Here is a 14,986-nt window from a genome sequence, read left to right as displayed (position 1 = left end):
AACTGCTATCTTTATATATCTTTATATGCGTTCCGGACGTTTGGCAGTATCGTCCGTACGGTAAAACGTTAGTACATTACTGATAACTGCTCGCACGTTAGGTCATTTATTTTTAAAAAAAAAAAATAACTACGTAAACACCCGTCACTCGGTCACTGTTGCCGATTATTATTTTTAAACGTATCAGCGTATTATGACATGTAATAAGCGAATGCTCATAATCGTGTGCACGCGCGTACGTTTGAACCGTACACTTGTGTACGCGTTTTCGACGACCAGCAACGTCGTCCGCGACGTTAAAAATTGTATTTCTGTTTCCCACTGCGGCCCGCGACCAGACACTAGTTTACGACCGTTTTCCATCAGCCAAAAACGGGCGCATGGATTTCATTCACAAGACAACTCTATAAGTTAACTGCTATTAAAATCGTACAATAATATATACCAAAATACACCTGTATAGGTTTGAGATACGTTGACGGATAAGATATTCAGCTTGAAATTAGTAACATTAAATAATCAATAATATGTGTACAGCGTGTTATTTCATGTTTTATACGTTAAACCTATGATTAGGGGTGTTGAATATAAAGTAGTACATCCACCACCAGAACTCACGAACCGCCACTGATTATTTTGTACCGTTTTACCGATGACGTTGTGCGCAGATGCAGAATGTATACAGCGTACAGCGTACAATGCCGATAGCGAATTATAAGACGGAGAAATCGAAATACATCGTGTCACGATGTACCTGTTTTCGGATCATCTGTACTTCTAGTACACTTTTCACGACCGCAAGTGCATTCGGCGTAGGATTAGAGAAACGAAACTGCGGTTAGGAGAACGATTGTTCCGCACAATCGAGTACACCACCGACCGCGACGATTGGAATTGTGGGCCCGTCGGCAAGGTGCAAAGTTTGCGCGTTACGCTACACGGACGGCGGTCATTTTTTGTTCGATGCGAAAAATAGCTGTCGAATTTCCTGCCCCGCGGCGCGGTGTCCCTCGGATGACGTGATGACGCGTTTCAAACGTCGTAGACGCGAACACGAATACTTTTGACGTCACTCGAAAACAAGATTTACGAAAAATACCATATTTGTGGTGCACGGGTCTTGGCCATCGGTATTAATAATATGATGATGATAGGTATTAAATCGGGCGGGTACAAGAAATGTTAGGTTTTTTTCGTTTTCACGTCTTCCTCGTGCAATCTAGTAGATAACGGTTCACGGTATCGGTCAGTGCGGAAACCCATTCGGCCGTCGGCGACACATTTCGTCACGCATAGTACATAGGTACGTCGTAATGGACTTTTAAGGTACAACTTGGAACTGTAATTTTTAAACCGATATTTCTACGAAAATTCTGCACAACAGGTCATTATATTATTGAAAATAATAATATTGAATAATAAAACATACGATTGTCGTTTATTAAGTATAAATTAACAAAATACATTATACGGATCCCCGTCTATTACGTACTACTCGTCCTTCCCTTGGATACATACATTGTCTCCCGTCAATACTCCGTAACGTAATAGTAATTCTACATAATAATGATTTAGATTTTTATTCTTAACATTTATTAAAACTTTTACTACCAATGTTATGGCTTAAATTTTATTTTGATAAATTCGATGTCGCTGCAGTCGTAAGTTACCTAAAACCAATCGTGGCGTTTCTATTAATTAGTTGGACCGCGGTACGTCTGTAATAAAATAAAATAAAAAAATAAACTCGTCGCGGAAACGGTGTACACCACAAGTCTCGGTTTGTATTTCATTTGTTTTCTTTTCCAATAAAGACTACATACGGTTCACAAACGATCGAGCAAACGTCAAGCGAGGGCATAAATATTTTGTTGTTTTTTTATTCGAAACCACTTTTCGTTTTTACGGACCCGTGTGTAATAATACCGCCGCGTCTAAGGTTCTTTTACGTTTATAGAATTCGAGTTAATGGTTTTATTTCTTGTTTAACCCCTCCACCCCCACTTCGATTATAACAAAAAAAAAAAAAAAGGTACTTCTCGACCCGTAGTGCGCGCACAACACTCGTAACAACGTTTCGTGTATATATTATGCCCTGCGCGCGAGGCGGTGTAATGGAACTGTCCGTTTATAATGGAAATAAAAATAAATGACGGCCGAGGAGAAGATCAAGACCGTAAAAAATAAAAATAAAACACCGTCGGACCCCGCCGAATGCGTTACAAGGACCGCGACGAGCCTAGTCGGTGGTTGGCGCCTTTGTCCGGGGAGCGCTGTGTTCGTCGTCGCGTCGGCGGTGGCCGACACCCCTCCCGCTCCGCCGGGCTATCCGCGGATTTCTAACGACGCGCACACAATATAATATATCGTTACCGGCCCAAGACACCGCCGCCGTCGCCGAGGGGTCGATAGTCCGTCGCCATACCGCCGGTATCGGGTAGCCGATCTCACCCGTAGCCCCCGGCGCACCCTCGCGCGCGTTTCGGTGTAAACGCACGTCCGCCGCTGCCGCCGCCGTCGTCCACTCGTCCGCTCGTCCTCGATCAGGATCGCTACGCGGTGCAGTGTGCCCGCGCATGCGCATGTTTCCATTCTCTTGGTCGCACCGCCTCCTCCGCCACCGAGTCGTTCGGTTTTTTCCCGTCTCAGTGCACTTGTTAATCAACAATAATACCCGAAATTCCCGAACACGTCCGCGCCTTGATTCTCAGACCTTTGTTGCGCACGCAGCGGCCTTGCACTACCGGGTGTGCCGCGGACGCTCGACCGTTCCCGAGACCGCGGTACACCCTGTACACGGTCGGGACATTGCTGCGCGACCGGGGCCGGTGATCTCCACTCGATTATTTGTACCGAGCCACTGCCCATCACCGGCACTACCCATCGTCGTTTTTTTTGTTTTCAACTCCGGGCACTGCCTGATCAACGTTTATCTTGAATGGGACGAAAATATATTCGGCTTGCTTCGAAAGAAGGTTTTTATCACTTGTAACAATTTTGCGATTCGGTACTTAGATAAGAAAATATGTGACAAAACTTTTGATCGAATAACATTTTTACTGGATTCTAAAAACTGACTGAAATCAGTATATTATGTAACGCTTAAGCTCCGCTCAAAATCGTATTTTTTAAAAAATAACGATTTAACATTTCTATCGCACCGCAATACCCACCCACCCACCCACCCGGTTTTAGTCACTAAGCAGCTGTTTCAGCAAGGACCGGAAAGAACCGGTAAGACCGATAAACGAATAAGTTGGTGTTCGATCGAACCGAAAATAACCCTTGGACTGCACCCGTGAACGGTTGTTATATGTAATCTATAAAATTAACTGGCCTCGTACAGAGTGGCCGCGTCGAACGGACACCGATCGCATATGAACGTTTTCGTCGAGGATTCGGAGTGCGAAGTAGATGGCGGACGGGGGTGAGATTCGTGGTCCGGTATCCGGTCGGACCGCTTTATACACCGCGTTCTCCCGGATGCGTCCTGTACACGTTGTACGTTACGCGGTCCGATATCGAATGGGCAGGAACAATACGCACCGATATTACGGTCGCGTTCGACGTTAACACACCCGCACCCTTAAGGCCCCTTCACATGTGGCCACTCAGTAGCGCATCTTAGCAGCGCTGCTCATGGAAAAATATGAACGCACACGGATGGTTTCACACACGTTCACATTAGTCAGTGTTTTTTTTTTTAAGCATTCAATTATAATTTTAATTTTAATTTAAATACTTCATAATATTACACCGTTATAAATAATAATAATGAATAGTTAATAATATGTAATAATAATTATAAAAAAACTACAACTTAAGTATGCATTCCTATAGATCTCTCGCTCGCATTGAATATCGCGTCAACTGCCTGTCCGCCCGCCCACTCAACAGCTCGCAAAATCGTGTTTACCTAGGACACCCCATGAAGGGCCACAGACGGTGTCAGTGGATGACTCCACCACAGAACATCGCATTTAAAAGTCGCGCTTCTAGTAACGGAACGTGTTTTTAGATTAGAGATTTCATACGCGACTGCGATCGCGCAACAATTTTGTAGCTCGTTGGTAGTGCGATTAATCAGCGTAACGAGTTCAATTGTTCTCGTTTTGATTTCAGTTTTTATTGATCAATGATTCGTAGCATCACTGACGCGCTGCTGAGAAACGCTGACGAGTGGCTACGTGCGAAGGGGCTCTATTTCGGCTCGCGGACTGTCGCGTCTACGATCCCCATCCCCCACGGGACGCTCACTGTGTTCTTTCTGTCCTTTATACGTCGCACCGCAATGACACCAGTGGCCGCCGGTAACGATCGCGTAACGGGCAAACGACTCTTCGACCAGTGGCTCCTTTTTTCATTTGTCCACGTGATATTGAAATTCGATTTTCAAGATCCGATGCTCAGAGTTTTTCGTAGGCAGGACCGTAGCAAGGGGCGACTACAGGTGCTTACACCCCGGGCGCAGTTCCTTGGAGGGCGTAAAAATGAAAAAATTTCAATTGAATTGTTACTTATAACTTATTACCTAGAAAAGGAATATTATATATTTATATATTTAATTATATTATTGATAAATATTATTATGCTACATTTATGAATCTACTTATAATTATTATGTATATTTATATTTTAATAGGTTATTAATTGATCTAAATAATATTAAGAAACGCTTACATAATCGTAAGGAAAATTTATTATTTATATTGCGTTTATAGAAAATATTCAATTTTTTGTGAGTTTTTTTTTTAAAAAAACTCATATACTTAAAGTTGCATTTTGAAGTTTCACCACGAGCGCAATATTTGGTTGTTACAGCTCCGTCGATGCGTTTATAACTAACGCGTATGCCCGTGAACGTCTGCGTTCACGTCTTATAGTTTTTCCAGTGCAATGTACGACAATATTCTAAAAATCAGACGGTTATTGCTTTGGACAAGATAACTATTTTTTTTATTCGTTTTTATTATTAATATAACCCGCAGCAACGTTGGTCATCGGGACCACTCGACGTCACATGCTGTCTATGTAAAGAAAATTGAATTGTGGTTGAACTTTGTTCACTTTGTGACTATACATTTTTTCCACGTGTGTATATAGAACAACCACGCAATAAACTCCGATACGGTGAAAATAGAACTAACTGCTTACAATGTGGTTTACTGAATATTTTATTTTGAAGTTCCGCTATTACGAATTCAATGGTAACTACGGTTAAAATTAAATTTTGGCCGATAGATTCCCATAGTTCTACTTGTATACTTACACGCACTTTCGAATGCCCGAAAATAATATCTTTTTATCATGGTATAAGTAGTAAGTAGTATACATTTTCATACGTACTGTATTTGTTCACAAATGTACGTATTCAAATGATTATGACTATATGTGTTAACGTGTTTCAGCACTTATTAATCGAACGTATTTTATTTTGTTATGATATCCGTGAACACGTGGGTTTGTATCCACGTAAGACGCCTAGTTTCAACCGTGGATGGAATGCAGAGTTCGTCATGTTATGTAATACACTGGTGTTGTTGGACGTGGTTCTAAAATGCGCTCGTCGTTATTTAATATTACATTTAAATCTGAAACCGAATTCATATATTAATGTTAAAACAGTGTTCAATCGAATCGTAATATTATCTGAGAAGTTGTAACTCTTGTTCTTTCTTGACGTTTTTTTTTTTTTTTTTAACATTTCGTGGCATGTCGTACGCGCTCCAGTGTAAATTCATTTTTAATGAAACGCACACTCGTAGAGTTTTGACGAATTCGACACTGGCATTAACCTGTCACGCTTATAAAGTAATTAAGCGCATTTTTTCACTACGTCCAGCTATAATTACGTCTTCGGCTCGTCGTTTTAAAGATTTAACTAAATGGAGTGTTTCTTTAAATTTTAGGAATTCAATCAATCATTAAGCCATTACTAATCGTCGCAAACCAATAATAGTATTATATTTTTTATTATAATTTCATTAATTTTAATTGTTACCCGACTTCTGTTAAAATATCTAGTTTTATCGGTGATCCGGCAGTACTATGGTTTACACGTGTGTAAAATTATTAAGGCTCTATTGTACGTCGGTGTAAGTTGATTTCGCCTAATTTGGGCAACTACGCCTCTATTATGTACAGTGGCGTAGCAATCACACGACAAAGCGGGGCAGTACCTCAGAGCCCCAAAACACAGAGGACCTTGGAAAGTTCTGAGACTATACTTCCTTCAAACAATTTAGAATGTTGATAAATTTAATTCCTAATTATGCGTGATAGTTTGATAATATTATAATTTAGTTATTTATTTAAAGAGTACATGTTATGTTATAAAGAACTAGATGGAAAATAATAACAGTAAATGAAAATTATTGAAATAATTAATATTAAAATTAAATAGTATATGCCACTTATTTATTCAAAATCAATTCTAGTTATGATCGAGTATTTAAGTAGAATTATAATTCACGTAATATGCAACATGTTTTTTATAGTATTGAACTGGATTTTCTTTTTACTTTGTATAATTATTAATTATCCGTTAAATATTTTCATTTATCGTCCCATGGTAAGTATTCATATTTAAAAAAACAATATAATGTGTATATTTTGATATAATCAACGCAATAAATTGTTACGCAGTAGAATAGCATCGATTATCTGTATGTCAATTATTCGCACTATGAAATGTATGTACACATTTATTTACAGATTCCGATTTTATTGTTTGTACTATGATATTCGAGATAATTTTAATATAAATTACAGTTCACTTCAATGAAGATAATACGTAATCTTAAATTTAGTTTGTTCATGAATCATATTTTTATTTTGTATTTATTATTTCAAATACATACAAATTATTTAATAATTATCTACCTTTAATAATATATAGGTACATATATTACATTATAACATTAAACATAGGTTCAGTGCATTAGTTTTTTTTTTATTGTGCAAGTATCTAAGCTCATTTTTGATTGTCCGCTCAAATTGATTGTACACCCTCCTCAGTCACAAATATTGCAGTTAATTGATACTCTATTGTACAATTATTTATTACACTCGAATTTCAATAGATGCAATTGATGAAGGTACATATTTTTGTTATCCATATATTTTTATGGTTTTACCTGCTCAGCTGATGATCTTCCTGTATAATCATATAGTTGCTACTATTTTCTCATAAAAATATAATTCATTTCGCTAAACTACCTGGTTAGGTATTACATTACAAATAACAGCTCTTTAATCTTGGCGTCACCCCAAAAACCTTTGATGGCTACCGCATCTCTCTTTCTCTCTGTGGAAAGCAATGGCCGGTGTCGTAAGTACGAGTATATAAGCAACAAAGGTACGGGTCAATGGATTGAAAATGAATGATTTGATCGTAGACTATTATGAATTACTGATTGTTTTAAACGGACTACGAACAATTTCGTAATCACGAATAACGTGCATTTGTTAATATTTATAATACCTAATTATAATAAACATTTCAAATGAAACTCGTACTCGTATTTAAAACAAAGATTAAAATCAGCAAACTAATACTTTGAATATGTTACAAACAAAAATGTTTACACATAGAAAATTCGACGAATCTTTAACGATCTGGCTAAATCAAATCACACCGAATTATATTCAAAACTACACCGGCATACTCAGTGGCGTATTTAGGGAGGGGCCCATAGGGGCCCGGGCCCCCCCCCTTGGCCCGTGTAGTACATATTATAATAGTATAACACAATACTACTCAGTAATCGACACTCGTATTATACTTTAATACTTTATAATGTATGATTAAATAATGATTTGATATGAAAACCAAAATAAAAATAGTAAATTGTTAATTCGCATTATTTTGCAATACCCAGTAAAATATAAATAGCAAAAGATAAAATCGATAATGGATTATCGTATCTAGATTCTAGATTAGACTGTTTCTCTGGAACCGTTCGATACCGCACACGCGTTGCTCAGTTTCAGTTGCTGTTTAATTGCCGATAAAACACAATATAGTGTGATCCTAGTCTAATCGTGTAGTTGTGAATAACGTATTCTTTTACTTGTCAATGCATTGTTTATAAGTTATAACTTAACTATCTACTTGTGTATATATTTTAATATTTGTATAAATTGACAACCGAATTTAAAAATAATATGCAACAAAATAAAAGAACATCGAAGATAACTAATTTTTTTAACTCAACACAAAAAAAAATTAAAACAGAATCTAACGACGTCGTGGATGACGGACAGCAGCAGTCACAGTATGACTCACAGAGACTAATTTCAACGGAAATCAAGAAGGTATTATATTATAAAATAAATAAGCAAGACTGTAGGTATATACGCTATACGTATTGTCGCAATGATACTATTGTGTAGTATTTGAGTAATATGACGTTTAGTTTTTCAAATATTAAAAATCTTAATGTCTCAGAGATTGCGCTAAAGAAATATTAGAGCTGCACATACTTTTTGTTTTACAGAAGTAAAAAAATTTGATCATTATCATATTATAATCATAATATTAATTATGGAATAGCATGGACATAGCAGTTTTAACAAAAATAAAATAATACAAATTATTGTTTTTATTTTAAAAAGTTTAATAATATGACACCACTCATGTATAGAATTATAATAATTATTAAGACACAGTTTTCATCAAATATAAATTTTAAAACTTATAGAAAACCTTGTATTAAATTTTCAATTCTTAGCTATGAATACTAAAAATGTAGGTTTAATTAGTATTGTAATATGTAATACGCTTTTGTTATTATTATTTTATAAATCAGGGCATTTGTATGATATTGCCAATTTTGTGGTCAAACACACTTTACAGTTTTCTGAAATATTTAATTGTTTGAAATTGACTTGGATACCCGACCCAAAGTATGATTTTCCTATACATGCAGAAGGCAAACATAGCAGAAAATTTCAATATAAGTATTTAGAAATATTTCCATGGTTAGCTTATAGTGAGATTAATAAAGGAGCCTATTGCAAATGGTGTGTTGTATTTGCTTTCAGGCGGTGGATCAGGCAACCAGGTATATTACACAGAAAAAAATAACTATTTCCCTTGATTATTTATAAATATAATAATTTTATAATTATTTCTTGTAGTCGTTAAATAATCTAGTAAGAGAGCCGATGACCAAGTATAAGAATGCAATGGCTGATTTAAATGAACATTCTAAAACCAATTATCATATGATCTCTAGTCAAAGGGCAAAAGACTTCTTAAAAAACTATGAAAATGGAGACCAAACAGCGGTAAACGTACTTCTCAGCAATCAAAAAAGCACTGCGAAGATCTTTTTTCGAACATTAAAACACTTTTACAGTTGTTCTCCACACTACCAGTTACTTCTGCCACTCCAGAACGCACGTTTTCTACTCTTAAAAGAATAAAAACTTACCTGAGATCAACAATATCCCAAGAAAGGCTAAATGGTTTGGCTTTAACAAACATTAATAAGGAAGTAAATGTAACTATGGAGGAAATAGCACAAGATTTCATAAAAATCTCCGCCAGGAGAATGCAATTACAAGACTGGTCAAAATAATAAACATTACTTAAATTGTACATGCTTTAATATAAGTACTTCAATTGTCTTAATCTTAATTAAATATAAAATATAATATACTAAAACGTATGATTTTGGCGTTATATCTGGTGGGCCCCTCCCTTGAGAGATTTCTGGCTACACCACTGGGCATACTAATATAAATTTCTTAAAAAATAAAATAAAGCAAAACAGATAATCAATATTTTTAATAAATAAATAACAAAAAATAACAAATTTGAAAATAACTAAATCGAGTTAACATTCTATCAGAGTTATAACGTTAGGTATGAAGAAATATAACGCACTTAATTTATGTATTAATAACAGAAGATTTTACTATATACAATTTGAGTTTCGAAATGATAATTGTTTTCATTCGATTATAGTGTTATATACTAGCGCGTTGTATAAAACTTGTTGCGTCTTGTTTTAAGGGTCAAAAATGTGTTCGTTCTGTATACACTTCACTTATAATGGAGTTTATAGACGGTAAATTTATTATAAACGGATATGTGACGATGACAAAATATAAATGTTATGGACATCGTTTTTTCTCTTGAAAATGTGAAAAGAATTGTCACAAAAAAAGGTCTTGAGATTCCTTATACTGTTTTTGTCATGCTAACGCTACAACGAACCCAAGCAATGTCATTTACAATGTTCACAAAACCCTTTTGTTGTATAACCGTGTTACTGAAACACTCAAGAAAATTATAATAAAAGTACCCAACAATCTCAAATAGGCACAATCGACTCGTGATAATCCATTAAAAACTTTATAAAGGTATAAATGAGTAATGCAGATAAATTAATCATCGTATCTTATAGTACCTAGGTGAAGATAATTAGTTAAAGAAAATCGTTATCAGTTGGACCGACCTTATTAGAAGAAATATTAACATATCTAAGAGCACTGTGGTTTTAAACTTTTAAGCCAGATTCGAAGTAATTAAACTTATTAGTGATAATTTTTATATTACGAACAGGACATTTAAAACCGTTTCAGGCATAATTTTACAAACAAACACATATATAGGCACTCCTGCAGACGGTATTTATTCTAAATTTCTAACCTTTGTTTATATGCTAACGTCGAGTTAGCATATATCTTATTGTACAACATTTTACTAGTAAATTCTAATTTTTGATTTAATACGTTATTTTATTTTATTTTTTTTTTATATAAAATAATTTGTCCGGTCTATCATTCGTTAGCCATGTTGTAAATGTCGTTGTTTACCATTAAAATCAAAATTATATCGAAAAATTACCATTTATATAATTATTGTAAATTAACTTACTCACCGCTATATTATTGGTACTATTTTATTATATGAGGTTTATAATGACATTTATGGCTGAATAAAATGTATAGACAATTAACAAGAAGTGAAGTCAAAAAACGTACCATAATTTAAATTCGTAAGTTGAGTTTGGTATTTAATGAAATGTACGCTGTTTATCGAAACTTGAGCTTTTCAATTGTTCATAATTTGATTATAAGGTTATACATTTTTTACTGAGAATCGTTTTTCGAGATCCATGATATATTAGATTCAAATTTAAAATACCAATGCATTCCTTGTGATATTAATATTTAATCTAAGAAATATCTTTTATCTAAAGTATGTATTTATTTCAATTACTTTTAATTTTTTCGAAATTATTAATTCAAATAAATGTTAAGTATTTGACTATAAATTAGTTTTAAATATTAAATGTTCAACAAATATTATTATTGTTTATATTATGTAGCAGAATATCCAAATTTAAGATTAAGATTATTATTAATATTCGTCGCTAACTCTTAGTAGTTCTTACAGAGTTACGATGGCTCATAGTTAGTTGAGCGCTTATTTTGCTTATTGAGAGTGATAAATTGCTAAACCATGTGTCCTACGGTTTGTAGGATACTGCGTATATTTCTGTTTTGTGTAAATTAATTGCATATGGATTAAAATATAACAGTGACTATTTACTATTCTCATTCTTCCGATTATAACTACAATTAACATATCTTAATAATCGTTTGAATTATTCATTATTATTAAATAAACGTCTATTTATATTTTAACGTGTAGGTTTTCATAAATTACACGAATTTTAAACACACGAAATGTACGTGAATTCCAGATTACACGGTCTCCAAAGCGAAATTTTTAATTTCACGTGTACACATTTAATAAATAACTCTAGTCAAAATATATAATATATATTACATATATACACATATTGTTTGATAAATATCTTTTTGAAATATTCTTTGGTTAAATGTCCACTTAAGGGTGATTTCTTAATTGAAAATTAATGTTTTAGATTCGAAATCACTAAATACTTATCGTGCATCATTATACTGTGTACTATATCGATGTAAAAAAAAGAAAAAACATAAAATATTTGGAAGAATATTACTTCAAGGACTCGACCCGTATGATTGGGGGCCGTAATGTTATGAACGACTCAAGTGTTGATTATTCAACGACGATAATAAGGTGTATACGTTAATAAAACGCGTGTGTCTCACGATTTCAAAAACGGTCTGAGAATGCGGCATAATGGTATATAAATATTAATCAGTGAGAACCGACAGAATACAACGTATTAATAATATTTGAAAAAAAAACCATATATACGAGTATATGTATATATTTATCATACACTTAGGCATACTCGGGAAAAAAAAAAGGTTACCGCGTCGAGATCGTAAACGATAAACGCGTTATAAGAATTAAGAAGTTGTTTACAGGTTCGAGAAATTCCTTAGTCCTTTCACGGACCGATTTCTTTTATTCGACAGCGCGGCCGGGGCAGGTTCCCGCAGTAGTTTTGTACCGAGTACATGGACAACAGGCACGACGAGTTTTCCCGCGCGACACAAATCTTTCTTATTTTATTTCATGTCATCTCGAATAGGGTGGGTTTTATTTATCTTTTTCGTTCCATTTATGTACGGTATATGTATAATATTATACGTTTTCGGTATAATGGCGCCGACCCGAACGTTTTTATTGCTGCACCGATCCTTCCAGCTGTTATGCAGCGCAGTACGACTGTGGGACGTGTATACGTTTATAGAGTGAGCGGTGGAACGATGGACAGAGACAGGAGTGAGAGGAGTGCACGTATACACAAGACGTACATTCATATGTGCCGTGGATAACACTGTGCAGGATGCGTCGTTGTCGTAAAACGTTTTTAGTCAGTCGGAGCCGGTTACTTTTACCTCCGAAAACTAATCTACATATTATATAATATGTACCTGTAGTACGTGCGCGTGTGTTGTGTATACGTAAGTGTGCGATGACTGCGTGTGCGTGAGAACGCGATGATTAATCGGTAACACCAACGGGCAGAGGAATAAAAAAATAAAATAAATATAATAAATATTTTTGTACAGGTACTCTGATGTAAAATAACGTGTGCCTACAGTAATCGTTCCACACCATTTCGGACGGGCACAGTTAAAATAATAATAACAACAGTAATAATTGAGAATTTTTTTTGTTCTTTATCAATTGAACCGAGTTTACGTACATCTCCGGATAAAAGTAATCATGTCGTTTGTAAGGTATTGTCCAGAAGATTATCTGAAAACAAATATTACGCTTTTTGCCGTTGCAGCGGGAGTTATAAGTATGGTCACCAGATGTACTTATTTTATAAGGACAGTACTTCTTTTTGAAGACATGTCCTATTGTCCTAAATAAATGGCTGGAGTACACCAAAAAGTACTTATCTTAAATTATGTACCGATTCTAAATGGAAATTTGTTTTAACGTCGCCTAATTATTAAATTCGTAAAATTATCGCTGTAGGAAAATGTAATGCATCCTTATCAGTGTCTTACAAATCTTGACAAATCAACAAATATTGGTGTTCTGAAAAATCCCAACTAGAAATTTCTTTATTAAAATCAGTAATGTAGGTTTATACAAACTTTGATGAAACATGTCATGAAATGTTTAATATGTTGAAAACAGATCAAAAGTTACTTAAAGAAATACATGGATCTCAAAAATATTTAAAATATTAATATTTGTTCCTTTGATAAATTAGTTGTTTGTTAAATTTAATACATTTTATATCTTATTAATTAAGTTAAATTTTTTGGTTAAAATATGATAATATGTCAAAAATGCTAAAGTTTTTGAAATTTTTTTTAATGACCAAACGTGTTATGAAATGTTTAAAAAGATGAAAACAGATAAAATGTGCTTAGAGAAATACATATATCTCAAAAATATTTAAAATATTAACATTTGTTCATTTTAAAAGTTAGTTTGTTTAATATAATAAATTTTACTTTTTATTAAGAAAGTAAGTTAAATGTTCGAGTTAAAAGATGATTATATGTAATAAGTATTAAAGTTTTTGTATGTTTTCTAAAAGTTTATTATTTAAATAAAAAATGTTGTTATAAAAGTGTGAACACGATTTAAGCCAATTAATATTTTTTAATTATTAGTAAGATTGCAAATGTATGATATGTTATGTAAGCTATGTTTTAAAATTAATAAAGGTTGTTTTATTTGTATTGTATTTTTTATCTATATAATATAATAATTTTATATTGTAATACTTATGGGCTTTGTACTTATTTTTTTTTTAATATTTGGTCACCATAGTTATAAATCCATTGAAGTTTCGTGTTTTACAGCGTTTTGGGATGAGAAACAAAGGATTTTAAACGATTATCGTAGAATAATTTCAAATGAAAATAATAATACTTTAAGCGTTTGCGTTTAAGCGTGTGTTAATATTAATTTCACGAAACGTTAACGACGTTATGATTTTGCATTAATGGATTTAAAGTGCAGTTTTGCACTTTTTGCACATCTTCGTCATGCAGTATACCTTACGCTTCATTTCTAATCCAGTATGACATTACTTATGGTCGACCGAATCATTATTGATGTCAATACTCCTCACTATTATTAGTATTCAATTTATATTGCTATTGAAATTATTATTAATATTACTGTTAGACATACTCAGTTTAATTGTCCGCTTGAACGAATCGCAAAGATAAATAATGTTGTTTTTCTGTTCGAATTTCGATCACCGAGCGATACTGGTGGCAACCATAATAATAATTATAATTTGTATTACTCGTGTTTTAAAATCGAGCCTTGAATCGATTATTTTAACTACGAACCTAAATACTACAATGTATGTAATATTAGATAAAATAATAAAAGTGAATATAATAATTGCATTGTAAACGATGTGCACATGCACGATACATTACAGTGATCCAGGTAATTTCAAAACCCGCATGTGCATTTTTATTTTCAGTGGTATCGAGTGCTTAACAAAACAATAATTATGAAACAGAATATAAAAATGTTAGTTTACCTAATTAAATTTATGTAAATAATATTATTACACTCTTTAATAAT

General features: G+C 33.8%; 1 protein-coding gene across 1 annotated transcript; it reads left to right on the top strand.

Moving 5' to 3' along the window:
- Positions 1–7,318: 7,318 nt before the first annotated feature.
- On the top strand, positions 7,319–9,674 carry LOC112685241. The gene is made up of 4 exons (XM_025557075.1): positions 7,319–7,330; positions 8,988–9,065; positions 9,142–9,291; positions 9,363–9,674. Exons 1-4 carry the CDS (start codon positions 7,319–7,321, stop codon positions 9,582–9,584), a joined length of 462 nt encoding a protein of 153 aa, XP_025412860.1. The 3' UTR covers positions 9,585–9,674.
- The last annotated feature ends 5,312 nt before the right edge of the window (positions 9,675–14,986 follow it).

This window comes from Sipha flava, unplaced genomic scaffold, assembly GCF_003268045.1.
Source record: "Sipha flava isolate LNK unplaced genomic scaffold, YSA_version1 270_pilon_pilon, whole genome shotgun sequence".
Lineage (NCBI taxonomy): Eukaryota > Metazoa > Arthropoda > Insecta > Hemiptera > Aphididae > Sipha > Sipha flava.
The sequence above is the reverse complement of the archived record's forward strand: the minus strand, read 5'-3'. Positions and strand labels throughout refer to the sequence as shown.

Excerpts from the sequence above, each read along its gene's own strand:
- LOC112685241 (XM_025557075.1), top strand. Across the intron at positions 9,066-9,141 it reads GCGGTGGATCAGGCAACCAG|TCGTTAAATAATCTAGTAAG; the intron begins GTATATTACACA and ends TATTTCTTGTAG. Across the intron at positions 9,292-9,362 it reads AAAATGGAGACCAAACAGCG|TTGTTCTCCACACTACCAGT; the intron begins GTAAACGTACTT and ends ACACTTTTACAG.